This window comes from Brassica napus, chromosome C2 (genome assembly GCF_020379485.1).
Source record: "Brassica napus cultivar Da-Ae chromosome C2, Da-Ae, whole genome shotgun sequence".
Lineage (NCBI taxonomy): Eukaryota > Viridiplantae > Streptophyta > Magnoliopsida > Brassicales > Brassicaceae > Brassica > Brassica napus.
This window is the reverse complement of record NC_063445.1, coordinates 502,542-530,210: the sequence shown is the minus strand read 5'-3', so window position 1 is coordinate 530,210 and position 27,669 is coordinate 502,542. Positions and strand designations below refer to the sequence as shown.

The 27,669-nt window shown below is 32.2% G+C and overlaps 5 protein-coding genes across 5 annotated transcripts; 3 read left to right on the top strand and 2 right to left on the bottom strand.

Annotated features, from left to right (window-relative positions):
* The first annotated feature begins 4,156 nt into the window (after nt 1–4,156).
* On the top strand, nt 4,157–6,920 carry LOC111213691 (glutathione S-transferase L1). The gene is made up of 10 exons (XM_022715503.2): nt 4,157–4,396; nt 4,586–4,657; nt 4,770–4,830; nt 4,952–5,038; nt 5,231–5,329; nt 5,438–5,543; nt 5,890–5,966; nt 6,059–6,166; nt 6,248–6,325; nt 6,675–6,920. Exons 1-10 carry the CDS (start codon nt 4,380–4,382, stop codon nt 6,675–6,677), a joined length of 708 nt encoding a protein of 235 aa, XP_022571224.1. The 5' UTR covers nt 4,157–4,379; the 3' UTR covers nt 6,678–6,920.
* On the top strand, nt 6,808–8,824 carry LOC111213692 (glutathione S-transferase L3). Its single transcript, XM_022715504.2, has 9 exons — nt 6,808–7,211; nt 7,287–7,358; nt 7,441–7,501; nt 7,630–7,716; nt 7,784–7,985; nt 8,069–8,145; nt 8,227–8,334; nt 8,416–8,496; nt 8,629–8,824. Exons 1-9 carry the CDS (start codon nt 7,198–7,200, stop codon nt 8,629–8,631), a joined length of 705 nt encoding a protein of 234 aa, XP_022571225.1. The 5' UTR covers nt 6,808–7,197; the 3' UTR covers nt 8,632–8,824.
* Nucleotides 8,825–8,992: 168 nt separating this feature from the next.
* LOC111213690 (probable serine/threonine-protein kinase PBL7) lies at nt 8,993–11,341 on the bottom strand. Its single transcript, XM_022715502.2, has 5 exons — nt 11,017–11,341; nt 10,355–10,536; nt 10,077–10,266; nt 9,619–10,010; nt 8,993–9,538 (listed from the first exon to the last, which is right to left on the bottom strand). The coding sequence occupies exons 1-5, from the start codon at nt 11,114–11,116 to the stop codon at nt 9,272–9,274; spliced, it is 1,131 nt and encodes a 376-aa protein (XP_022571223.1). The 5' UTR covers nt 11,117–11,341; the 3' UTR covers nt 8,993–9,271.
* Nucleotides 11,342–11,584: 243 nt separating this feature from the next.
* LOC106399293 (two-component response regulator-like APRR7) lies at nt 11,585–15,541 on the bottom strand. Its single transcript, XM_048746667.1, has 9 exons — nt 14,766–15,541; nt 14,353–14,645; nt 14,110–14,271; nt 13,880–14,013; nt 13,614–13,778; nt 13,349–13,523; nt 12,811–13,246; nt 12,117–12,735; nt 11,585–12,012 (listed from the first exon to the last, which is right to left on the bottom strand). The coding sequence occupies exons 2-9, from the start codon at nt 14,609–14,611 to the stop codon at nt 11,893–11,895; spliced, it is 2,070 nt and encodes a 689-aa protein (XP_048602624.1). The 5' UTR covers nt 14,612–14,645; nt 14,766–15,541; the 3' UTR covers nt 11,585–11,892.
* Nucleotides 15,542–15,958: 417 nt separating this feature from the next.
* LOC106401092 (E3 ubiquitin-protein ligase UPL4) lies at nt 15,959–22,754 on the top strand. Its single transcript, XM_048746666.1, has 17 exons — nt 15,959–16,118; nt 16,405–17,054; nt 17,119–17,229; nt 17,314–17,430; nt 17,526–17,684; nt 17,770–17,931; nt 18,063–18,212; nt 18,307–18,428; nt 18,510–19,596; nt 19,941–21,083; nt 21,168–21,398; nt 21,476–21,580; nt 21,668–21,748; nt 21,829–21,897; nt 21,998–22,126; nt 22,232–22,315; nt 22,431–22,754. The coding sequence occupies exons 2-17, from the start codon at nt 16,428–16,430 to the stop codon at nt 22,494–22,496; spliced, it is 4,443 nt and encodes a 1,480-aa protein (XP_048602623.1). The 5' UTR covers nt 15,959–16,118; nt 16,405–16,427; the 3' UTR covers nt 22,497–22,754.
* The last annotated feature ends 4,915 nt before the right edge of the window (nt 22,755–27,669 follow it).

The following is a 27,669-nucleotide window of genomic DNA, read 5'->3' as shown; positions in this document are numbered from 1 at the left end:
TCCATAATGTAATATTAGTAAAAAAACATTATATATAATTTCGAAAATAATAAATAATATGTAAACATACAACATAAAAATGGAAATACTACATTAAACATATGTAAGATTACCATTTTACATTTAAAAATAACAATAATATGTAAACACTCAACATAAAAAAAAATAGAAAAACTACATTAAACATACGTAAGATTACAATTTTCACTAAAAAAACGGCTTATCTCCATAATGTAACATTACCATTATATAAAAAAAGAAAAAAAACATAAATATAACTATTTGACTATTTGTCCAAGTTCTTCTATTAAACATTGCCGCTTTACACTAAAAATGAAAAAATACATTAAGATTTAAACATCTATCTTAAAATATAAAATAAATAAATTAACTAAATTAACTAACCTTTTGAGGCTCCATAGAGCGTCCACATCAGCAAAAAAAATTTCTCTCGAAAGATGACACGTGGCATAAAATATAGTTTTACATTTTAATATTACAAATTTTTGAAAATTATAAATAATATGTAAACATACAATACAAAAAATTGAAAAACTACATTAAACATATGTAAGATTACCATTTTTCACTTAAAAAAAAGATGGCTTATCTCCATAATGTAACATTACCGTTTTATAAAAAAAAAACAAAAAAACATTATATATAATTTCAAAAATAATAAATATATGTAAACATACAACATAAAAAATAAAAATACTACATTAAACATATGTAAGATTACAATTTTGCATTTTTATTTAAAAATAATAATATGTAAACATACAACATAAAAAATGGAAAAACTACATTAATTAAACATATGTAAGATTACCATTTTTCACTAAAAAAAGACGGCTTATCTCCATAATGTAATATTAGTAAAAACACATTATATATAATTTCGAAAATAATAAATAATATGTAAACATACAACATAAAAATGGAAATACTACATTAAACATATGTAAGATTACCATTTTACATTTAAAAATAACAATAATATGTAAACACTCAACATAAAAAAAAATAGAAAAACTACATTAAACGTACGTAAGATTACAATTTTCACTAAAAAAACGGCTTATCTCCATAATATAACATTACCATTATATAAAAAAAAGAAAAAAAACATAAATATAACTATTTGACTATTTGTCCAAGTTCTTCTATTAAACATTGCCGCTTTACACTAAAAATGAAAAAATACATTAAGATTTAAACATCTATCTTAAAATATAAAATATATAAATTAACTAAATTAACTAAATATAAAGTATAATAAAGAGAAATACTCAATATATAGAAAAATAAATAATAAGTAAATATTATAAATATACAAATTATATATACAATAATAAGTAAATGCACAATTTATAAAAAATGGAAAGAGTATATTAAATATTAAACATCTATCTTAAAATGTAAAATATAGATATTAAGTAAATAGAAAGTATAAGAAAAAGAAATACATAACTTAAAAACAATGGAAAAAGTATATTAAGATTTAAGCATCCATCTTAAAATGTAAAATATAGATATTACGCAAATAGAAAGTATAAGAAAAGGAAATACACAATTTAAAAAATGAACAAAGTACATTAGTATTTAAACATCTATCTTAAAATGTAAATCTATCTTAAAATATAAAATTATTAGTAAATAGAAAGTATAAGAAATAGAAATACACAATAAAAAAAATAAGTAAATATATAATATAAGTAAATACCCAATTTAAAAAATGGAAAATTACATTAAGTTTTAAAAATATATCTTAAAATTTAAAATATAGATATTACGTAAATAAAAAGTATAACAAATGAAAATATACAATTTTAAGAAAATGAAAAATGTACATTAAGATTTAAACATCTATATTAAAATGTAAAATAGAGATATTAAGTAAATAAAAAGTACAAGAAATAGAAATACATATACAGGAAAATAAATAATAAGTAAATAATGTAAATATATAATATATGAATTATATATATAATAATAAGTAAATACACAACAAAATTTAAAAAATGGAAAAAGTTCATTAAGCATTAATCATCTATCTTAAAATGTAAATATATAATATAAGGAAATACACAATTTAAAAAAATGGAAAAAGTATATTAAGATTTAAATAACTATTTTAAAATATAAAATATAGATATTATGTAAAAAAAATAAGAAATGGAAATAAACATTTTAAAAAATGGAAAAAGTATATTAAGATTTAAACATCTATCTTAAAATGTACATCTATCTTAAAATGGTAATAAATTATATAAAAATGGAAATATCACATTAAAAAAAAAATATAGTTTTACATCAAGAAAGTCTCTATAAAACCCATTATACCATCAACATCAACCTCACACTATCAAGGAAAGCTTCAAAGCACTCGAGTAAAAAAATGGTTCCACCATTAACTTTTGCCGTCCCAAAAACTTTTAATGACCTTGAAGGAGATTTTTTATAAGAACGAACTTTTTATTAGGTGGATTCATTGTTGGGAACCCTTCAACTTCCAAAGGCAAACTTATTCATGGGAATTGAATTGTTTTTCATAGACTCAAAGGTATTCTTACAAATTTAAATTAATCTAATCCATAATTTTATTGTTAATATTCATACTAACTCTTTCATGATCAAACCATTACAGTTAATATCCATTCAAGCGTTTATCCCGGAACACTTCCTTCCTAGCCGAATCAGGTATTAGTTCATGTTGGTTTAGTATTGTTTTTGGTTTATTAACAGGTTTAGGATGGTCCTATTGTAAATATAATTTAAGTTGATTTAGCATATATTATGCTTAAAATAACTTAAATTAAATAATAGTAATTATGCTTAAAATATAATTGTAGAGAGTTTTCAAATATAGTTTACAGAACATTATAGGTGATGAATTTAATTTATTAAATTCATTTATTACTTCAAACTAAGTTTTTTTTTTAAACATACTGAGTTATAAATATTAATGATGGATTGATGAGTATAATATGAAGACAAAAATATAATTATTTGATTTTCAAGATAAGAAATTCAGCTTTTATTCAGTTACTCAATATATAACATCTTACATTATTTTTTAAAACATACACATAATTTATATATATATATTAATCTTCCAAACTTAAACTATTATATTATATATGGATAATGTTTTTAAATAAAAATAATTTCTGATTTAAATAAAAACAACAAATGGTTATTTTTAAATAATGGATGTAATTTACATTATACTATCATTTAACAAGTATTAGATACGTTTTGATATATCATTATTTTCTATTTCCAGAAAACAATAAATTGTTAAACATCAATATCATCAAGGTTAAGTATACGAACAAAACAAATTCAAACATCACAAAAAAATATTTACATAAACATTATAATACAATAATTTAATCAAAAAATACAATTCAAAAAGAGAATATTCAAAAGAATAGTTATATACTTAATATTTGAAAATCAAAGATATTTTTGCTAAAATTGTACTTACCTGGCCAAGGAGATCGACCATCTTTTTACGGATTGATCGATTGTTGAGCATGTGATCGATCCGAAAATACTCTGCAGTGTAATTAAATATCTAAAACATTTATTCCAACACTCAACAGATAGTTTTGCTAAATATGATAATTAGATAGCCAACAAAATTATAAAAAAAATATTTAAATAGTAAAAATATGTTAATTGAACGTGTTAAAATTTAAAATAAATTTTAATTATGACATGCATCTTAAGATTTATAAAAAATATATATCATAACCTAAATATAAATAATTTAATAACTTAAATTAGAAAAAAATAAAAATCCCGGGCGTAGCCCGGGTTAATCTCTAGTATCTATCTAAAATCTAGCATAGATGATTAGGTAAGGTCGCGTAAAACGGTGTGGATGGTGTCGACACCACCCTACTTTATTTTTATTTCAAGTTCAGTTGTCATAATTATTTTTTCAACAAAAAAAAAACAAATGATAAGACAAATTTTATATTGAGTTATTTACAATTTTTATTATATACACTACTAGAAAAGGAACATCACATCAAATTAACAACTCAAAAAAAGAGAGTTTGTAGTAACAATTTTAAGTAATTTGTTCAAAGTAAATTAAATAACGCGCACAAATACCTCTTAACTAATTAATTCTCCGAACACTGAAGTTGACAAGAACATTTGGAAATTTCAACGCCAGAGATCATCAAACACTGACGATTCACCTGTCACTGTTAGCTTTTCCATTAAGCATGAACCATGCTCTTCATCGAGTATGTGGTATATTATATATACGTGGATTTATATGTTTGATCGATCATCGATCATTCCTGTAAGAAAAAACATCATCTCTGTATTAACTCTCTGAAGCAACTTAAATCATCTCCATGGCTTTATCTCATATGTAAGAATAAGATTCTTTGTTTCCTCGTGATTTCGTTGAATCTTGGATTCTGATTTCGTCTTTTTTTCATGAGACTTCTTTATCAAGTTTTTTTCTTACTTTGTTAGTTTTCTTGATTGCATAAAGTCGTTCTTGTGTTAACATCTAACTTTAATTTATGTTCTTTTCATTGTTGTTTATTGAGAGAAGTTTGGTAGAAGATCGTCAAGTTCCTCTTGATGCTACCTCCAATCTACCTACTTTATTCGACGGAACCACACGGTTTATTTTTTTACTAATTTGTTTAAGCTTCGAAAAAATATGTTTCATGAGATCTTTATGGATTGGACTAACTTTCCGTTTATTAAATACTAAAAAAATGGAAACAATAAAGGTTGTACATAAGCTATACTTGCCCATTTGCACAACGTGTTTGGATTACAAGAAACCTCAAGGTGCTTGTTTCTTCTTATTCTTCTTCTTCTTTTTAATCTGTTATTTTTGTTGTATATGATTGATATGAAAATTTTTAAAGCATGACTGTCTAATTTTTTTTTTTTGATACTGGGGTTATAGGGTCTGCAAGAGAATATCAAATTGGTTCCTATAGACCTTCCTAATAGACCAGCTTGGTTCAAGGAGAAAGTGAATCCTGCAAACAAGGTATAATAACCTCTATTTTCTCTCTTAGCAACCACATAAGAAAATTTCACCCATCATGTATTCATCCTAATCAACCGGTATTTGAAGTCCTTATGTGTTACAAAGAAGAAAAAAAAAAGAAGTCCTTATGTTGTAGGGCTCCTTCGTAAGTGAAGATTTAAGAGTAGAATTGTAACAATGATATATATGTAGGTACCTGCACTTGAACACAATGGCAAAATCATGGGGGAGAGTCTAGATTTAATCAAATATGTGGATAGAAATTTCGAGGGTCCTTCACTTTACCCCCTGGTAAGACCGTCTTTCGATTTCCTTCACGTACATATTTGATGATATAAAGCTGGTTCTTGTCATGTTATGTAATAATTAACCCTTCAATGTGATCATTTTTTTTTCTAGGATCCTGAAAAGAGAGACTTTGGTGAAGACATGTTGAAAAATGTTGATACAACATTCAGTAAAGTTGTGTTTGGCTCTTTCAAAGGTGACCCGGCTAAAGATACGGGTAAGATTGATTTTCTTATGAATTGTTAGTTTTTTAGGCGTCCATTGTATGTTTACATTAACGTAATAAGTTCTCGAAGAAACTTTCAGCTCCTTAATCAACATTTGTTTTATTTGGAAGTTAATTGTGAACCAAATGCAAGCAGAGTGTTAATTTGCCATTTCCAAAAGTACTTTATGATGAATTAAAAAATGTTTTTAGTTCGAATATACGATTATTTTTTGTGTTGTTATAGGTAAACACAAACATATCTATTTCGTTTGAAACCATAAAAATATCATTAGTCCAAAAAAACAATAAAATATCTTAATTAGATGCTGAAAACGGTGTGTTTTATTATATGCAGCACCGGTCTTCGATCACTTGGAAAATGCTTTACAAAAGTTTGATGATGGCCCATTCTTCCTCGGCGACCTTAGCTTGGTACATTTTGCATTTTTTCTTAATAAATGCAAAATGTGAACCTTTAATTTCAAAATGGATAAAAATCATAAAACTTTTCTCGATTTTTAAAGGTTGATGTCGCATATATCCCGTTCGTTCAACGATTTCAAGTCTTCCTTGGCGAAGTTTTCAAGTACGATATTACTGCTGGACGTCCAAAACTAGCTGCTTGGATTGAGGTAAACTCAATACGCATTAAGGCTTTTATTATATGATTAATTAATTAATCTGCGTGGTTAACTTCAAAGTATCATGCGCAGGAAATGAATAAGATGGTCGCATATACGCAGACCATAACCGACTCGGAATATGTCATCAACTTTTTCAAAAAGTTCATGGTAAAAGTTTCTAACTTAAAATGAACCAAATCGTTACCTGAAACGACTCGGTTTCATTTTCTTTTCCTAAAATGAAGTAGCCAATGTCCTAGCCAAAACCGAACAAAACTTATTTTTACTTAACTTTCTCTTGATTTTTGTTTTTGTTTGTTACAACTTCTTTTGAAAGTTATTCAAGTTAAAAAACTGTTTTGATCAAAATGTGAATTTAAACCGGAACGGGTTTTAATTGAGTTTCCACAATATACAAAAGGGAAAAACTCCTATTCTGGTTAGTCATGGTCGTACTTAGTCCGGTTAACATTGGATAAGCAAATTAAGTTAATCGATTCCGGTTTTTCTTTTGCAGTAAATTTGTATACCGCGTCATCGTCCATGTTGGTTTATATGAAGATCGTGTGAGAAGATTATAAGTTTCTGGATTTGGGCCATTTGGCATCTTTCTTAATAAACAAGATTTGGCATCGTTCTTGATAACGGTTATGTGGAACTTTTGTATTAAACCAAATTATTGTCAATTTGGTTTTTAAACCAAATGACATTTTGTTACTAAACTAATGTGAAATGACCAGACGTAAAAAAAGAAGAAAACTAATGTGAAATGTAAACAACGAAAGTGGGCTTGGGTTATGCTCAACAAATGGGCTTTAATCCTTACTTAGCCGTATCCATTATGGACCACTAAGTTGGATAATTGAGTTACCGACAAGGCGACAAGTATCCTAAAAATGCCACGTGTCATATTCGACGACGACAAGTGTGATTAAACGCTTCCACACACTCTCCTTTGCGTTACATTTTTTTTTGGGTGTATATGATCAGATTCTTTTAAGTTGTTGTAGAATCAGAGAGCTCCGTAATACATTTCATCCATGGCTTCTCCTTCGTAAGCTTTTTCTTCTTCTTCTTCTCTTGTTTTTCTCGATGATAGCTTGACGTTTTTGGTTCCTCTGATCCACAGTGTTCTAGAGCATCGTCCAGCTTCACTCGATGCTACAGCAGATCCACCCGCTCTGTTCGATGGAACCACAAGGTTCTTCATTTCCTCTCTTCTTTTATGTCTTTTAATAATTGCTTGAGGCTCTTTTTTTTTTGTGATTTTGTTTTGTTAAAAGATTGTACACAAGCTACGGTTGCCCATATGCTCAACGTGTTTGGATCACCAGAAACTTCAAGGTGTTATAACAAGGCTAACTCTTTTTTTCATTGGATTGATAAAGTTTTTAACTTTCCATCATGTCTTGCATGCCAAAAAATTGTATTGTAAGATTTTGGGTTTTTTGTTTTGTTTTGGATTGTTGAAGGGTCTGCAAGAAAAGATTAAGCTTGTTCCTTTGAATCTTGGGAATAGGCCTGCTTGGTACAAGGACAAAGTCTATCCTGAAAACAAGGTTACACATTCACATCTTACATTGCTTCTTAAAATGGTTCCAAGTTAATTACTAATTCTCATTGCAGGTGCCAGCACTTGAGCACAATGGAAAAATCATAGGGGAGAGTCTTGATTTGATCAAGTATCTCGATAACACTTTTGAAGGCCCTTCCCTCTTCCCTGAGGATCAAGCAAAAAGAGAGTTTGGAGAAGAGTTGTTGAAGTACACTGATACATTCACCAAGACTATGTGGGCGTCCCTCAAAGGAGATCCTTTTACAGAAACCGGTGAGACTCTTAAAACTCTTCAAAGGTTGTTCAGCATTGAAAGCAACATATGACTGAAAAATTTCATCTTCTTGTTGCTGCAGCACCTGTGTTAGACTATCTGGAAAACTCTCTGTATAAGTTTGATGATGGGCCATTCTTCCTCGGCCAGTTTAGCTTGGTAAAGGCTCTCTCTTTGATATTTTCTTGACATCCTTTGCTTCTCCTTTTCTTAACTTAATGGATTGTTTCTTTTTGTCAGGTTGATATAGCCTATATACCGTTCATCGAAAGGTTTCAAATCGCACTCAATGAACTATTCAAGTGTGACATTACTGTAGAACGTCCCAAACTATCAGCTTGGATCGAGGTATATACAATATATATAAGCAAATCTTCCATGCAAGTCTAAAAAGATGATACTAAAAGTGATTTGATATTATGTTTGCAGGAAATGAACAAGATTGATGCCTATGTACAAACGAAGACCGACTCAAAGGAGATTGTGGAGATTTTCAAGAGAAAACTCATGGTAAGTCTTTATAACTAATGAATAACCACATGATAATGAGTTGCTTCATCTTTTCTTTGGAGGTTAGAAGCTATGAGTATTGCTTTGGGTCTTTACTAGATCTAAATCTCACTCGGGTTTTTATTCTTGCAGTAAGGAAGCAAGCACTCAGCAGTGAAGTGTACGAACAGTTAGATGGTCTTTGGATATAAAGCAAGAACCATTTGATGCAATAAGATGTATAATTTAAGTCATATGCAGTAACATAATCTGTATTTTACTGTTAATCAGAGACTCAAGCGATGATTAGTACAATAATTTGAGAATAAAAAACTCTGATTCTGCTTTACACTGTTACTCTAATGATTATATTGCCAGACCAAGAAACTATACATTTGCATCACAGTGTATAGCATTGGACTTTTACCTTTTCTCCTATAAGCACAGATGATGGTAAATACAATCAAAATCTTCAAACGTTTAAGTATTGAATCTATAGTATATAGTACAATAATTCTAGAATGAAACAGGTACATTACTGAATACCATATAATGAAATATTGTCACATTACAAAGCAGCTGCTACATAACATTACATTTGTAGATCCATCAACTATAACAACATTACAAACTGGCCTCTATGTGGAAACTCCCTCTTCTTACATATATCTACAAACAACTCTTAAGAAACACTTTCATGCTTAGTCTGACAACCATCCCGATAAAAAAAAAAGACAGCTCGGGAAAGTCTAGTGTAATTAACTCACACGGCGTTGCGGTTCTCAGGATTTGTTTTTCAGACCACCCTCTTTGATCTAGGTGGAGTCCCAGGACCGAAAAGAGAGCCTTGGACTGGCTGAGACATAGGATCAAACCTTTGGGAAGCTAGGTAAGTGAGTGCAGTGACAACATCAGCGATAACAGGCCTTAGATTTGGCTGCTCTTGCACGCACATTGCCGCCACAGCAAGCGCTTGGTACAGTCCTCTCGGAGGGTATTGACCTTGAATCATTGGATCAGCCATTTGAGAGAATTTCCTCCTGTCTTTAAACAGAGGCCTTGCCTGAAAACAAAGCATTTCACATAAGACAACAACAACTAGAACGAAGAATCTACAGAGTTGGTTCCATTCTTTTTTCTTACCCACGCAACCAGATTCTGTTCTCCAGTACATCTTGAATTGTCTATAGCTTTCCTACCGGTTATAATCTCCAAAAGAACCACACCGAAGCTATAAACGTCTGATTTGAGCGTTAGCTGCCCTGTCATTGCATACTCGGGAGCACAGTATCCGTATGTTCCCATAACCCGAGTGGAGACATGAGACTTGTCACCCACTGGGCCAAGTTTGGCCAAACCGAAGTCAGATAGCTTCGGGAAGTAGTCATCTCCGAGCAAAATGTTGGAGCATTTCAAGTCCCGGTAGATCACTGGAGGCATGGTTTTGTCGTGCAGATACTCCAACCCTTTGGCAGCACCTGCGGCTATTTTCATTCTTGTGTTCCAGTCAAGTGGCTGCTTACTAGGTGAAATGTCTGGAGAGAAAGAAAGTAAATTTATGGACTTTTAAACCATCCAAAATGTAGTATTCAAAGGCATACCGTGCAAATGATCTTCAAGTGACCCAAGAGGCATGTATTCATAGACGAGAAGCCTTTGATCTCCATCAGCACAGTAACCAATTAGGTTCACAAGATTTGGGTGATGAAGAAGACTCAACATGAGCACCTCAACGAGGAACTCTCTGTTTCCTTGTAAACCATTATGATCAAGTTGCTTGATAGCCGCTGTCTACAAAATGAATAACATAATGTCAGTTCAGTGAGCTTTCACTAACTAGTAATGACTTTCAAAAAGTGAAAATTAGAAAACCGAGAACCTGGCCAGTGCTTGCTAGGTAGCCTTTGTAAACTCTACCGAATCCTCCTTCTCCTATAAGACATTCTTTCCTGAAGTTTCTAGTGGCAGTAGCTAGCTCAGAGAATGTAAACGTTTGTGCCACAATGTTATCAGACCCTCTGCTTCTGGATTCACTCACCGACGATTTGGCCTTAGATCTCTCTACCAACAACAAAAAGAAATAAGTACCGACACAAGCTGAGCACAAGTGTGTCTCAAGATCAAGGCTTTACATCGCAGGATCAACAAAATCAAAGTTTATCTAGAAATAACAATCTTCATGAGCCAATAATTATAAGTTATCATCTTTAATGGCAACAGACCCATTACACTAAAACTAGTGAAAGACAATACCAACACGAGCTCAAGTAAAGCAAATGAGACCAAGATACTTGTAATAGTAACACAAGTGGATCAAAACAAGAGTGAAAAGAGTCTTAAAGCTACTAATCGAAGGAATCAAAATCTTTCTAAAAAAAGTCAAAAACCCTAATCAGCATTACCAAACAGTAGCTCATCGAAATCAGACAGCGAGGTAATGACTAAAGCTTGCGACTTTCTATAATTGTGTCCTAGAAGGGTTAAAACCAGAATAAATAAAAAATATGTGATTGAGCATCGCTCTTGTCTTGACAAGAGTACCTGAAGCAGAGACAGAACAATTTCTGCTGAGGTTTTCGTCACTGTCGCTCCTCTTCTTAGTCTTCCCACTCGATTTCCCAGAGCACGGGATCCAACCCATTAGCTTCTCTATCTTCTTCTTCTTCCGATGATTCTTTCTTCCTTTCGATTGATCTCGAAAGCAACAGAGGTAGAGAGAGAAAAGCTCACAACTTTGAAAATGCAAAAGAGTACGCCAATCGCTGGATTTTTCGGTTTTTTTTTTATTATTTTCTTTCTAAATTTAAATGTTTTGTGATACAAATTAATGTATAACGTATTTGACTTTGACTTTTATGAAAATTAATTTCGAATATCATCCATCAACTACCCATGAAAATTATACCTTTAATAATTTTCTTAAAGCAATCAAATGGTTTCCAGATAAGAGATTAATTCTTTCTATAAATGTGTGAAAAAGAAAGAATACATTGGTAATAGAAATGCTGAAACTAATAGTTTTGTTTTAGTAATTTTGCAATACACATGCTATGAGATGATGCTGATACAAAATACGAGACTGTATCCTACTCGGCTCCAACAACAAAGCTTATACAAAAAAATATATATACAAAAACCAGTGGTTATTGTTTTACAAGTTTACATCATCTACACAACTCATGAACCAAATCCTTTTCTCCTGAATCCACAAACCAGACCATAACAAGTCGTGTCCTTGTTTCGTGGAATAGTTCTAGTAGTAGTAGTATCAAAGAATCAGACTTTTGAGGGTAATGAAAGTTTTGTTGAAAACAGGTGATCGATAGATAGATTTACTGATAGGTCCCAACAAAGATGATGAGAAGGTTACCATTTTTTTTTAAGCTGATAAGTATTGGTTTTGTAGAGAACTTCCTGTCAGCTATCCTCAACGTTTTTTGTGTCGTTATCATTCGTTGCATCAGCTGTTTTACGCACGAACTGGCCACGGACACGAGGGCGTTGTTCCGCTAGTTTTTTCCGGCTTTGGTATCGTACCTGAGAAAAAGAAAAACACATTTTTATGAATCATATGACTACATGTTTAAGTTAACACATGCAAATGTTTTGAAATAACAATCAAAAACCTTTTAAGTTATTACCTTCTTTCTGAAGCACCTCTCTTTTCTCTTCTGACGGAACTTGGTCAAAGCAGCTTCTCTTTGAGACATCTTGTTTTCATCTGCCACATTCCCACTTCCGCTTCCACTTCCACTACCATCGCCACTTCCACCACCATCACCATTAGCACTACCCGTATTCATCCCTCCTCCAGCATTCATCCCATTGCTGCTTCCATATGGATCATTGCTCCCGTGACCACTTCCTGATCCACTTCCATTCACACTGTAATTCACTTTATTGTTGTTGTTACCTTCAATCACCTCATTGTACACATTTGAGGATCCACGTTGGGGCGGTAACTTCTGCTCAGGGATGTGAGCAGGATTATAGGATGAGTGATGATGATGATTACGATGATCACAAGGTAGAAGAGGCTGAATCGATGAGTGCTTTACTGATGAAGATCCTGCCGAGCTCACTTTTGGAGCTCCAGTCGTAGAGCTCATTTCCAAGTTATTGCTCCCGACGCGTGAGTGATGATTATTGCGGAGACCCTCGTTCATGTTCAGGTGACAATCACATGCCGCTTCAGTCTTTTTTGTAATATCTTGGCAATTATTATCATGAAGCTTATTGTTATTCGCGGCTGGATTATACCTGTACAAGTCCAACAATCGATCTCATAAGCCTTCAATACAACCTTCTAACGTTATATATTAAAAACAAAAGTACCTTGAGAAAGCTGAACCCTCTGAACGCCTCAGCACATTGCGGTCTTCTCTAACTATTGCCCCATCATCTTTGGTTCCACGATGCCTCTTTGAACTATGTTCAACGTCCATCAGCTCTTCAGAGTTTTTGACGGCAGCTTCACTTGTATCTAAAGTTTTGCAGTGTGGGTTAGGCGCCTCCGGTTCTCTGTTATCTTGAAGGTGGCTAGACAACGCTTTGAAACCCGATCCTCCATCTTCATGCATTTGTTTACTTGAAGGACTTTCACTGTTGAGATCCAACGGTCCTTTTCCAACTTTCAGTTTCCATTTACTAGAGCTCTTCTCAAGTGAATTCTCCTGTCTCACGATGCCAGTGGTTTTAGTTAGGGGTTCATCTTTGGGATCATCATTTCTACGAATACTAATCTCCAAGTCTCTACCCATTGTGACATCTTCTGCAGAAATTATGGAAAAAAAATGTTCACTATCATGTTTTTAAGTTTGAATATAAAGAAGAGTACGGAAGAAACTGAGAGATCACAGCTTCCTTTCTTTACCAATTTTTTCATCCTGTTCTTGAGTCTCCTTCTCAGCAGGTGCTGCAACCAAGTGATTATTGGGAAACTCGGGGTTTGAATGTACCACTTGTGCGCATGTGCTATCAGCTCTATCCCATAGAGACACCGCTCGTGGACTGTCATCAACTTCCACAGCTTTTTTTGTCCAAGAGCTCTGAAGAAAAGATATATCAAAATCAAATCCTGATCGTTTGCAAAGTAAAACTTCGGAATAAACTAGAAATCTTTGCGCATTTTTTCTCACCTGAGCACCACTCCCATCACTACTTCCATCACTAGCGTTCAGGCCAATGCTCCCATTCTCATTCTCACCACTGTGTCCTGAATCGTTGTCAGATTTTATAATATTCTTGGATTTCACGGACTTTTGAGTTTGATGTGTTCCACTTTCACTTCCACTGCCACTAGACTGTGAACATGAAACAAGGAAAACCAAAAGATAGATACCAATTCACAATTAGATAAAATAAATACCAACAATTTTTCAGATACAAGCAAAAGGGGACTTACACTTTGACATCTTCTCCAAACATGTTGCCAAAGGATTTTAAGCTCGTTTTTCCTTATCGGTTTAACGAGAAAGTCAACTGCTCCTTTTGATAAGCATTTAAAGATCAGCCCCATTGAGTCATGAGACGACATCACTGCAACGAAAGAAAAAACACTCACAGGGGAATGTAGTTAAAAGCACCTACTTCACTAACAGAACCTGAAGCAACGAAAAGAGAGAAAACACTCACTGATGACAGGGATGTTGCGGCGAGATTTGTGATTCAAAATCTTGCATAAGAGGCCGACACCAGATAAGTAAGGCATGACCACCTCAGTCAACACAATATCAATATGATTGTTAAGATCTTCCAACACCTTCCAAGCTTGTACACCATTCGCTACCTCCACAACTGACATAAATAAAAGTTGCTTTCTCATTATCTATTAGTGGTATGCAACAAGTAAAGTCATAGTCTTGAGAACTGACCGACCTTCATAGCTACAATTACGAAGAAGGGCAGTAACGATATAACGAGTACAGTCATCATTTTCCACGAGAAGCACTCTGATGGTTCTGACATGAAGAAACCTTTCCCAACAAACAGTGGCCTGCGTTTGCTGCGACAGTGGAACTTGCAATCCAGGTGAGGAGCCTTGGCCAGCCCCATTTCTCACATCCATAGGGACTCCATTGGCTTTATCTTCTCCTCCACTATGCCCCTCACCCTCACCGTTCTCATCACCATTCATCACACCAATAATTAAAACACTTCCTTCTCCTAAACTATAATTGACACACAGAAACTCACTCAGCAATCAAGTAAGTTTCTACAGAATCATCAAATCGAAAAATTCCAAATCGAAACTAATCACAAACAGAGGAATAAGCAGGAGCTGATCTTACAATAAACTAATCCCGCAACGAAGAATCTGAGCTGAGAAAGAGCAAAGTAAAAAAGAGAGTGATGAAGGATTTTGATTCAGAGGTTTTTTTAAGTCTCTCTGAGAGTTGAAATCGGAGACGACCGTAAGCCACCGATTTTTTTTTTTTTTAATTTCCCGGAGGTAGATAGATAGATATAGATATAGATATTATTAAGGTTTTTTTTTTGTAGCGGAAAAATAATTAAGCGATTGAAATATCTGACGTGGAGAAAGTAAGGGTCGTGAACGTCCGATAAGAGCCACGTCAGATGGGATATTTTCCCATCACGTATTGGCAGATCTAAGTGTAGTTAGAAATTTAATCCGGACCGTCGATTAGATTTTGGGTGAAGAGACTGGCGTTTTAAAGATTCTATAGATTCTGGGTTTTAATATATGGGCCGTAATTAGGCTTTTAGTATGTCATACGTCCAATAAAAAGCACTTCAAAAAAAAAAGAGGTTTATGTTCAGAACCAAGTTCGTTGTTTTGACCCATACTTTTTGAGCCACTTTGCCCACTTCCCATTGTTTCCAATAGATAGATTGAGCTGAACTATCTGACGGCTCACGTAGGAGGTAACAACAGATTTTGATATATTAAAAATCTTCTTCATTTTTTCTAAATCATCCATAATGTTAAGCAGATTTTAAATTAATTATCATAAAAACAAAGAAATTGTTATTTAATTATAGCTGCTTAATATATTCACTCTGATATAGTAGGCGGAAGAATCGATTGTTTGTTAATAATTCCATCTCATGAGCTGACCTATCTTTAATACATTTCTCTATACGCAACCCAAAGGTAAACGAACTACTAATAGTTGCATTAACTATTTATCAAACTAATACTATATTATAAATAATCAAAATACACCATAACACGTGATTAATTTGTCAAAAAGGAAAACAAGCATTTGATTAATTGCACGGCTTTACACAGTTAATGACGACACGTGGCACCAGCAACCAACATGAAGCGGTGCTAAATACTCTAATAATAACTCCAAAATCGGAAAAGAAACGACTTACAAAATTTTACATCCGTCAGATATTATTTCAACCAATACTAAACCGTCAGATCTAATCCATTCTTTCCCCACATTCGGCGTACCGTGTGCACATCCGCAGCGGATAATTCTTAAAAACATTACAAATATTTTTAATTAACAACCATCATCATCTTAAGCAGATAAGCAAGGAAGATACAAACAATATACACAGAGAGATATGATCATGTGATTCCTGGATAAAACCCTACGATTCTCCCTCAGAGGGTATTTAAGTTTCTCGATACCAATCACAAAGGTGTTGGCTTTTTATTTTCCACAGTGAGTTTTTTTTTTTAAATTAAATTTTTGATTTTTCAGTACGATCATCATCTTCATTTCTTCCGTTTGTGTTTGCTAGTCCGATCATGATCTTTATGTTTTTGCTCTCTTCAGTGAAGCGTTGATTCACTGTGATAACGATCGTCTATGTCTGTTATTGATTAATTGTGTTAATTAGAATTTTTTTTTTAATTAGAATATTGATTGGCTCTTAGTTGTTGAAACCTCTTAGCTTAATTGGGAAAGCATATAAGACTTAAATTTTGATCCTTTTGGTTTTGTATAGGTTGAAGTTATATAATTGAAGAGATGGAGAACAGAGGACAGAAACGAATGGAGGTTGTGGGGGAGCCACCTGCTGATAAGAGAGCTTGCAACTCACAGGACTTCACATCTGGTGGCTCCTCTGCTCAGGCTCAACAAGCCAATGGTAACACTGATGCTGACATGGACACTTCTTCCTCTGCCTCTCCTTCGAGTCGTTCAGATGGAGAACAAGACAGGGAGGAGGAGGAGGAGGAATCCGACTACGGATCCTGCGATTCTGATGATGCGGATCCGAGGAGGAGGGTGCTTCAGCGGTTTCAGAGGGGGAGGTCAACAGGAGATCAGCTGAAACTGAAGTCTCTCGCGTCGAGGTTGAGTGAAGAAAACGATCCTTCGCTGCAGTTGACTGGTCTTACGGAGCTCTGTGAAGTGTTGTCTTTCTGTACTGAGGACTCTCTGTCCATTGTGATGGCTGACTTGCTCTCCCGGGTGCTTGTTAAGTTGGCTAAGCATGAGAGTAATGCAGATATCATGTTGCTCGCTATCAGAGCGATTACTTACTTGTGTGATGTTTATCCGCGGTCGGTAGCGTTCCTTGTTAAACATGAGACCATTCCTGCTCTCTGCCAAAGGCTACTGACGATTGAGTACTTGGATGTTGCTGAGCAGGTACTATATACTTCAAGAGAGATTGTTTTTATTAATGTTTCATACTAACTATTGACTTGGCCAGTGTCTGCAAGCACTTGAGAAGATATCCAGAGATCAGCCGGTAGCATGCTTGAACGCTGGAGCAATTATGGCAGTGCTTTCGTATATCGATTTCTTTTCAACAAGCATACAGGTTTGCCATCTCAACAATGACTTGGTTTAGCTGGAATGGGTGACTTTATAAGACTTATCGATTTGAACATTGCATTTGCTTCAGAGAGTCGCAGTTTCTACTGTGGTGAATATATGTAGGAAGCTTCCACCTGAGCCTCCCTCGCCTGTCATGGATGCTGTTCCAGTATTATGCAATCTTCTTCAATATGAAGACCGACAGGTCAGAGTGATGATCAGTTATTGTCCTCTTATCTTTTCTTAACTGAAATAAATCCTCTTCTGCGAAATATTGATGGCATTATGTTCTGGTTGCAGTTGGTCGAGAGTGTCGCTATTTGCTTAACAAAAATAGCAGATCAAGTTAGCCAGTCGCCTGCAATGTTGGATCAGCTATGTAGCCATGGACTAATCCATCAATCCACACATCTTTTAAACTTGAACAGCCGCACAACCCTATCTCAACCTGTTTACAACGTACGTGAGATCTCTTCTTCTTTTGGATCATCTTCCTTAGTATCTATTATAAATATAACATCATTGTACTTTGGCTTTGTGGCAGGGCGTGATTGGATTGCTAAGAAAACTATCTTCTGGTTCAACTTTAGCTTTCAGAACATTGTATGAGCTTAACATTGGCTACAGACTAAAAGAAATCATATCCACCTATGACATTTCTCATTCAGTTTCTTCTACACAGCCCATCCATCCATGCTCCAACCAGGTTTGAGTTCTTTTGTACTCAAATAGCGATTTTTTTTCTTTTCAAAATGGCCATTTATCCATGTAGCTTTGGTAGAAGGAATGCAATGATAATGATCTTAATGTTGGTTGTGGAATCAACTTACTACTCAGGTGCATGAAGTCTTGAAGTTGGTGATTGAGCTTCTTCCAGCTTCACCTGTTGGGGATAATCAGCTGGCATTAGAAAAGGAAAGTTTTCTTGTCGATCAGCCTAATCTCTTGCAACAATTTGGAGCAGAAATGCTTCCTGTTATGACTCAGGTTATTTCCTGACTTGTCAATTTAAATGCATGTACATATGAATTTTATGGTTTTCTCTTTGAAGAGTATGATGTATCCTGTGAGTTCTCTGTAGGTGCTAAAGTCTGGAGCTAGTGTTTATGTTTCTTATGGTTGCCTATCAGCAATTCACAAGCTGACTTGCTTAAGTAAGTCAGACGATCTTGTCGAGTTACTGAACAATGCTAACATTTCAAGGTACATTGTTTTGTAATCTGTTGAGAACTCATTAATCCGATTGTTATCTAGCTAATGATAGTGCGTTTCATGGTGGTGTAGTGTTTTGGCGGGCATTTTTTCAAGGAAAGATCATCATGTGGTCGTTGTTGCACTACAGATTGCTGAAGTGCTTCTTGAGAAATACAGAGATGCTTTTTTGAATTCCTTTATAAAAGAGGGTGTTTTTTTCGCAATCGCAGCACTCCTAACTTCTGATAGGGGACAACAGATCAATCCAGTATCCGGTTTCATTCAAGGATCTGTTCCGAAAGAGATTGTGAAATGCTTGTGCCAGTCTTTTGAAGGATCAGTTTCCTCTTCTTCACAAACTTGCAAGGTTGGAAATGATTCTGTCTACATCCTCGCAACACGTATCAAGGAGAGTTTCTTTGGACCTGAGGTATTCGACTCTCAGAAAGGCTTGACGGATGTCCTCCAGAACCTCAAGAATCTGTCGGCAGAACTCAACGATTTGGTGACTGTACCTGTCGATGCGCATGTCCTGCATGGTGAGAGGTTCTTCTCAATATGGAATCAAATCATGGCAAGGCTGAAAGAGAGGGAATCTGTGTCCACTTTTGAATTTACTGAGAGTGGAGTTGTGAAGGCTCTGGCAAATTATCTGTCTAATGGACTCTACGAAAGGAAACTTAACAAAGGCGATCCTGAATGTGACAGTTTACCACTTGTTGGTAACAGATTTGAAGTGTTCACAAGACTACTTTGGTCTGATGGCGAGGCAACTCTGTCCGCTTTAATACAGAAGCTCCAAAATTCCTTATCTTCTTTAGAAAACTACCCAATTGTCCTGAGCCAGTTTTTGAAGCAAAGGAACTGTTTCGCTGCTATTCCAAATGGACGTTGCATAAGTTATCCAGTCCTAAGAGTTCGTTTTGCTAAAGCAGAGGGGGAGACTTGTCTGCGTGATTACTCTCCAAACTTTGTCACCGTTGACCCACTTTGCTACTTGGACGCTGTCAGTCAGTGCCTGTGGCCCCAAGTGAATTTGGAACCTTTAAATTCTGTCGAAGCGAAAGATCAGGCTATAGAATGTCAATCTTCACAGCTGCAGTCAACTTCGATATCTTGTCAAGGTGAAAGCTCAACCCATATGGAAATTGACTGTCCTAATGCATCTCAGCTGCAGGTAGTTTCTAATCTTTAGCCTTATGGCAAGTTTTCTTCTATCTTGAGGTTTTGCTTTAATTAGGAGGGATTTAAACAGTCCTAATGCATCTCAGTTGCAGGTTGTTCAATATAAATTTAGGTGAAACAATGTATTAGAACAGAACTCTTTGATTATTACTCTTACTTTTGCATCATAAACGATTATTTACGCCTTCATGGTTTCCACCATTAGCAGTATTCTGAATTAAGATGAGCATTAGGTAATGTTTTGAGTTTTGGTTATCTTTACTTCTCTCCAAGCTTCTTTTGTTGGTTATTGTAGTAACTTTATCTTTTGTGTTTGGAAAATTTATATGCGTCCAGGGATCTCAAGAGGAGGAAGACCAAGATCACCTTATAGATTCAGGAGAAGAGAATTCTTCCTCATCTAAAGAAGAGGATGTGCGACCTCGACTTTTGTTTCGTCTGGAAGGGCTTGAGCTAGACCCCTCTTTGACTGTTTACCAGGCAATTCTCTCGCACAAACTAAAATCAGAAAATGAGACTACCAACGATTCAAAGCTTAGTGGACACCACACCATCACTTACGAAAGAGCTCCACAGCTTGCAGTGTTTCATGAAAATCTGTTTCCCCTCAGATCTATGGACAACGACGAGCATCACCCGTTTTTATCCTACTTGTTTGCTCATAGACTTGGTTTGCGCCACAAAGGGACAAGTCCTCCTGAGTATGCCATATTGTTTCTGCTCAAGAGTCTGGAGGGCATGAACAGATTTCTCTTTCAGCTGATTTGTCATGAAAGGATTAATGCTTTTGGGGAAGGTAGGCTGGAGAGTTTGGATGATCTAACTGTGCAGGTGCGTCCGGTGCCATATGCTGAATTTGTTAGCTCTAAGCTTACAGAGAAGTTAGAGCAGCAGCTGCGTGATTCTTTTGCTGTGTCACCGTGCGGTCTACCACCGTGGTTTAATGATCTAATGGCTTCATGCCCGTTTCTGTTTAGTTTTGAAGTCAAATCTAAATACTTCCGACTTGCAGCGTTCGGTCCACAGCAAGTCCATAATCAGCCACAGCACCTTGGCAGTTCAAATGTTCATGGTAGTTTACCTCGTAAAAAGTTTTTAGCTTGCCGTGAAAAGATTCTAGAGTCTGCTGCGAAAATGATGGAGTTACACGGCACCCAGAAGGTGGCCGTTGAGGTTGCGTACAGTGAAGAAGTCGGAACTGGCCTTGGGCCAACGCTGGAGTTCTACACACTTGTCAGTAGAGCATTTCAAAATCCGGATCTTGGTATGTGGAGGAGTGATCCTAGCTCCTTGGCTGGAAAGCCAATGGTACCTCCTTCAGGACTCTTTCCACGCCCTTGGTCGGCTACATCAGCTGCTTTTCCAGGTGTGCTGCAGAAGTTTGTTCTCTTGGGGACAGTGGTAGCCAAGGCTCTACAAGATGGACGAGTCTTGGACATTCCTTTCTCTAAAACCTTCTATAAACTAATTCTCGGACAGGTAAATTGGGTTCTTCAAGCATATCTCATCTTACATATGAATCTCTTGTAACAATCTTATGGAGCAAGTGTTTTTGTCTTGTAGGAGTTGAGTTCATTTGACATCCATTTCGTTGACCCTGAACTTTGTAAAACACTGGTGGAATTGCAAGCTCTGGCACGTAGGAGAAAGGTTATCTCAGAATCACAAAGTGATGTCCGAGCAGCTAAGTGTGACTTGAGTTTCCGTGGAACAAAGATTGAGGACCTTTGTCTTGATTTTTCCCTGCCTGGCTACACGGACTATGTTCTCTCTCCTCGGTTTGCTAATGATATGGTACGTTTTGTGAACAAGCCTCTTTCTTATTTTTCCTGCACATTGTGGATTAATATCTACTCTCCTTTTGATTCTAGGTAAATTTGGGTAACCTCGAGGAGTATGTAAAGGCTATTGTCAATGCCACAGTATGTAATGGGATCAAAAAACAAGTGGAAGCGTTTCGGTCTGGATTTAACAAAGTACGTGGCCGTCTCTTTAGCTTACTTTTTTTCTCTGTAGGTTTTAAGGTTGCTTGAATCATTCCTTTTGTTATTACACGCTTTCAGGTTTTCCCTATTGAACATCTTAAGATATTTAATGAAGAAGAACTGGAAACTTTGTTGTGTGGAGAACGAGATCTCTTTAATGTAAGTAAACCTTCAGGTTCTATGGGTTTGTGTACCGTTTTTCATCAACTGAGAAGCTTATTAAGTCCTTCCTTTTGCAGATGAATGAAGTCTTGGACCACATCAAGTTTGATCATGGTTATACTTCTAGCAGCCCACCAGTTCAAAATGTTGGTGGATCAAACTCAAACCAACTGCTTTTCTTTCTTCTTGTTTTTGATTTTGTGTATCTAACTAAATGGTTCAAATGTTTTTTTTTTGTATTTTTAGTTGTTGGAGATTCTGCATGAGTTTGACAAGGAGCAACAGCGAGCTTTTCTGCAATTTGTAACAGGATGTCCTCGGCTACCCCCTGGCGGTTTGGCGTCTCTCAGTCCCAAACTTACCATTGTCCGCAAGGTCCACTGTGACTGAAAGCTTCTCTATGTTTTCTTTCATTACATGTTATATAATCTCTTTCTTTTCTCATCTGCCTTGCCCTTTTTTCATTTGTTGTTGAAACAGCACGGTAGTGATTCATCAGAAACAGACCTGCCTAGTGTGATGACCTGCGCCAATTATCTGAAACTTCCACCTTACTCTTCCAAAGTGACATCTCTCTTCATCTTTGTTTAACCACTCTTTCTCTGGACAATAGCCAGTCTCAGGATCGATCTCACTGTGTTGTGTTTCTGCTTTTTGTTTTCTTGTGTATGTATCGCAGGAAAAGATGAAGGAGAAGCTGATCTATGCCATAACTGAAGGGCAAGGTTCCTTCCATCTCTCTTAAGTTAGCATCTTGTAAAAATTAGCAGAAGCAGTAGGAGAAGAGAAGAGTGGACTGTTAGAAGAAAACAAGAGGATGCTCTTCCTTCACATTGGCTTTAATGTTTTCTTTTCTTAGGATTTTGTACAAAAGAATAGTAATCAGTAGAAAAAGAAAAAGAAAGACATTAAAACTTTTTTTCTTTCTTTTGGACAATATGTGTGCATAGAAAAATCTAACTCCCATTTTGGAATAGTATATAAATAAATAATTTCGAAGGAAGTATAAATTTGTATATTTCATGCATTATAGTCCACAAATTCATGCGATAAATATCATTAGACTTGTTCCTATCTCATTATGAGATTTGCATGTTTATCATATTTTATTAATTATTATAGCAATATTCATTAGAATGGTTGGTTGATAGGGTGGGCACCGAACAAATATTACTATCATTTCTAATATTTGTGATTTGCTTTGTATTTTATATATGATATTCTGATTCGATTTGATTCAGAAAATATAAATATTTAAGTCTTTCAGACATTCAATTTTTTTTAATATTTATGAATATCTCATTTATTTTATTTAATAAAAGTAAATTTTAAAAACAGTTTATACCAATTTGTTTTCAGAAGTATTTTTTACATAATATAAAAGAAAAAGTATCAATCACTAAAACTATATGTTTTGTATTTTTTTTAATTTAATTATTATTTTTCCTAAAACATAAGATTTTTTTGTTTCTATTAATATTTTATATTCTTTCCTTAATTCAAAACTTTTATAAGTAAGTTTGTAAATAAAATTAATAAAATTATATGTTAAAAAAATAATTATATAATTATTATTTTATATTTAATGTAGATATATATCTATATTTACAAACGTTTGAATGGAGTGGAGATATCCAATTCTAAAATTTTTAATATTTATGATTTATTCTGTTTTAACGGATATAAATTTTTAATATTTAGTCTACTAATTTTTGAATCAAAACGAATAACCAATGAAATTAAATTTAATCTATACTAATAAAAGGGACCTTTTGAGTCTCCATAGAGCGTCCACATCAGCAAAAAAACTTTTCCCGAAAGATGACACGTGGCATAAAATATAGTTTTACATTTTAATATTACTAATTTTCGAAAATTATAAATAATATGTAAACATACAGCATAAAAAATGGAAAAACTACATTAAACATATGTAAGATTATTATTTTTCACTTAAAAAAAAGACGGCTTATCTCCATAATGTAACATTACCGTTTTATGGCGTCCACATCAGCGGAAAAAATTTCTCCCAAAAGATGACATGTGGCATAAAATAAAGTTTTACATTTTAATATTACTTATTTTCGAAAATTGTAAAAATATGTAAACATACAGCATAAAAAATGAAAAAACAACATTAAACATATGTAAGATTATTATTTTTCACTTAAAAAAAAGATGGCTTATCTCCATAATGTAACATTACCGTTTTATAAAAAAAACAAAAAAAATTATATATAATTTCGAAAATAATAAATATATGTAAAACATACAACATAAAAATGGAAATACTACATTAAACATATTTGTCTAAGTTCTTCTATTAAACATTGCCGTTTTACATTAAAAATGGAAAAATACATAAATATTTAAACATCTATCTTAAAATATAAAATATAGACATTAACTAAATATAAAGTATAAGAAAGAGAACTACTCAATATATATAAAAATAAATAATAAGTAAATATTATAAATATACGAATTATATATACAATAATAAGTAAATGCACAATTTTAAAAAAATGGAAAGAGTACATTAAATATTAAACATCTATCTTAAATGTAAAATATAGATATTAAGTAAATAGAAAGTATAAGAAAAAGAAATACACAACTTAAAAACAATGGAAAAAGTATATTAAAATTTAAACTTCTCATAAAAATGGAAAAACTACATTAAACATATGTAAGATTACCATTTTTCACTAAAAAAAAAGACGGCTTATCTCCATAATGTAACATTACTATTTTGTAAAAAACAAATTATATATAATTTCGAAAATAATAAATAATATGTAAACCTACAACATAAAAATTGAAATACTACATTAAACATATGTAAAATTACCATTTTACATTTAAAAATAACAATAATATGTAAAGATACAATATAAAAAAATGGAAAACTACATTAAATATAGAGAAAAAGACTAGGATAGCACCAAACCAAGTTTTTGTTCCCAAAGTAGCACTCAAGTCTCAAAGTCACGAAAATAAGTTTCATTAAAGAGGTAAATATACACTTATACCCCTTGGGTTAATTAATCCAAACCTTAGGGTTTAGAGTTAAGGGGTGGGATTTTGGAATTAGGGTTTAAAATTTTATAAAAAATAAATACTAAAATAAAAAATAAAAATTTAAAAAACAGTTTCAAAAAGTATTTTTAAATTATAAAAAGAAAATTTGAAAAAAAAATAAAAAAAATTTCGAAAAAAAAATTTCAAAAAATAAAAATAAAAATTTCGAATCTGAAAACATATAATCTGAAACTATAAAAAAATTTCTTTTTTTATTTTTTATTTTTATTTTATTTATTTTTATTTTTATTTATTTTTGTTTATTTATTTAATTTTAAACCAAGGGTATAAGGGATATTTTACTCTTTAATGAATGTTATTTTTGTGACTTTCTTCTTCTAGTGCTATTTTTGAGACATAAACTTCAAAAGGTGCTATTATTGACAATTGCCCTTAAATATATGTAAGATTACCATTGTTCACTAAAAAACGGTTTATCTTCATAATGTAACATTACCATTTTATAAAAAAAAAAAGACAAAAAACATAAATATAACTATTTGACTATTTGTCAAAGTTCTTCTATTAAACATTGCCATTTTACATTAAAAATGGAAAAATACGTAAAGATTTAAATATCTATCTTAAAATATAAAATATAGACATTAACTAAATATAAAGTATAAGAAAGAGAAATACTCAATATATAAAAAAATAAATAATAAGTAAATATTATAAATATATAAATATACGAATTATATATACAATAGTAAGTAAATGTACAATTTTTAAAAAATGGAAAGAGTACATTAAATATTAAACATCTATCTTAAAATGTAAAATATAGATATTAAGTAAATAGAAAATATAAGAAAAAGAAATACACAACTTAAAAACAATGGAAAAAGTATATTAAGATTTAAACATCTATATTAAAATGTAAAATATAGATATTATGCAAATAGAAAGTATAAGAAAGGGAAATACACAATTTAAAAAAATGGAAAAAGTACATTAGTATTTAAACATCTATCTTAAAATGTAAATCAATATTAAAATATAAAATTATTAGTAAATAGAAAGTATAAGAAATAGAAATACACAATATAAAGAAAAATAAATAATAAGTAAATATATAATATAATCTCGAAAGATGACACGTGGCATAAAATATAGTTTTACATTTAATATTATTATTTTCGAAAATTATAAAAAATATGTAAACATACAGCATAAAAAATAGAAAAACTACATTAAACATATGTAAGATTACTATTTTTAACTTAAAAAAAAAGACAGATTATCTCCATAATGTAACATTGCCGTTTTATAAAAAAACAAAAACATTATATATAATTTCGAAAATAATAAATATATGTAAAACATACACCATAAAAATGGAAATACTACATTAAACATATGTAAGATTACTATTTTACATTTTTATTTTAAGAAAATAATATGTAAACATACAACATAAAAAATGGAAAAACTACATTAAACATATGTAAGATTACCATTTTTCACTAAAAAAACGGCTTATCTCCATATAGTAACATTACTATTTTGTAAAAAAAAATTATATATAATTTCAAAAATAATAAATAATATGTAAACATACAACATAAAAAATGGAAATATTACATTAAACATATGCAAAATTACCATTTTACATTTAAAAATAACAATATTATATAAACATACAACATAAAAAAATGGAAAAACTACATTAAACATATGTAAGATTACCATTGTTCACTAAAAAACGGGTTATCTTCATAATGTAACATTACCATTTTATAAAAAAAAAAGAAAAAAAAAATAAATACAACTATTTGACTATTTGTCCAAGTTCTTCTATTAAACATTGCCGTTTTACATTAAAAATGGAAAAATACGTAAAAATTTAAACATCTATCTTAAAATATAAAATATAGACATTAACTAAATATAAAGTATAAGAAAGAGAAATACTCAATATATAGAAAAATAAATAATAAGTAAATATTATAAATATATAAATATACGAATTATATATACAATAATAAGTAAATGCACAATTTTTAAAAAATGGAAATAGTACATTAAATATTAAACATCTATCTTAAAATGAAAAATATAGATATTAAGTAAATAGAAAGTATAAGAAAAGGAAATACACAATTTAAAAAAATGGAAAAAGTACATTAGTATTTAAACATCTATCTTAAAATGTAAATCAATTTTAAAATATAAAATTATTAGTAAATAGAAAGTATAACAAATAGAAATACACAATATAAAGAAAAGTAAATAATAAGTAAATATATAATATAAGTAAATACCAAATTTAAAAAATGGGGAATTACATTAAGATTTAAAAATATATTTTAAAATTTAAAATATAGATATTATGTAAATAGAAAGTATAACAAATGGAAATATACAATTTAAAAAAAATAGAAAACGTACATTAAGATTTAAACATCTATCTTAAAATGTAAAATATAGATATTAAGTAAATGAAAAGTACAAGAAATGGAAATACATATACACGAAAATAAATAATAAGTAAATAATGTAAATATATAATATATGAATTATATATGTAATAATAAGTAAATACACAATTTGTTTAAAAATGGAAAAAGATCATCAAGCATTAAACATCTATCTTAAAATGTAAAATATATAATATAAGTAAATACACAATTTAAAAAATGGAAAAAGTACATTAATATTTAAATATCTATTTTAAAATATAAAATATAGATATTACGTAAATAAAAATATATGAAATGGAAATAAACATTTTAAAAAATGAAAAAAGTACATTAAGATTTAAGCATATATCTTAAAATGTACTTCTATCTTAAAATGGTAGTAAATTATATAAAAATGGAAATACCACATTAAAC

Coding starts and splice junctions, on each gene's coding strand:
- LOC111213691 (XM_022715503.2), top strand. Junction 5,330..5,437: donor GTCCTTCACTTTACCCCCTG/GTAAGACCGTCT, acceptor TTTTTTTTCTAG/GATCCTGAAAAGAGAGACTT. Junction 5,967..6,058: donor TCCTCGGCGACCTTAGCTTG/GTACATTTTGCA, acceptor CGATTTTTAAAG/GTTGATGTCGCATATATCCC.
- LOC111213692 (XM_022715504.2), top strand. Junction 7,502..7,629: donor GGATCACCAGAAACTTCAAG/GTGTTATAACAA, acceptor GGATTGTTGAAG/GGTCTGCAAGAAAAGATTAA. Junction 7,717..7,783: donor AAGTCTATCCTGAAAACAAG/GTTACACATTCA, acceptor TTCTCATTGCAG/GTGCCAGCACTTGAGCACAA.
- LOC111213690 (XM_022715502.2), bottom strand. CDS start 11,116: ATGGGTTGGATCCCGTGCTCTGGGAAATCGAGTGGGAAGACTAAGAAG. Junction 10,537..11,016: donor TTGTTCTGTCTCTGCTTCAG/GTACTCTTGTCA, acceptor TGTTGTTGGTAG/AGAGATCTAAGGCCAAATCG. Junction 10,267..10,354: donor ACCTAGCAAGCACTGGCCAG/GTTCTCGGTTTT, acceptor TTCATTTTGTAG/ACAGCGGCTATCAAGCAACT.
- LOC106399293 (XM_048746667.1), bottom strand. CDS start 14,611: ATGAATGGTGATGAGAACGGTGAGGGTGAGGGGCATAGTGGAGGAGAA. Junction 14,272..14,352: donor TCGTAATTGTAGCTATGAAG/GTCGGTCAGTTC, acceptor TATTTATGTCAG/TTGTGGAGGTAGCGAATGGT. Junction 13,524..13,613: donor GTGATGGGAGTGGTGCTCAG/GTGAGAAAAAAT, acceptor TCTTTTCTTCAG/AGCTCTTGGACAAAAAAAGC.
- LOC106401092 (XM_048746666.1), top strand. CDS start 16,428: ATGGAGAACAGAGGACAGAAACGAATGGAGGTTGTGGGGGAGCCACCT. Junction 18,429..18,509: donor AACAATGCTAACATTTCAAG/GTACATTGTTTT, acceptor ATGGTGGTGTAG/TGTTTTGGCGGGCATTTTTT. Junction 19,597..19,940: donor CTAATGCATCTCAGCTGCAG/GTAGTTTCTAAT, acceptor ATATGCGTCCAG/GGATCTCAAGAGGAGGAAGA.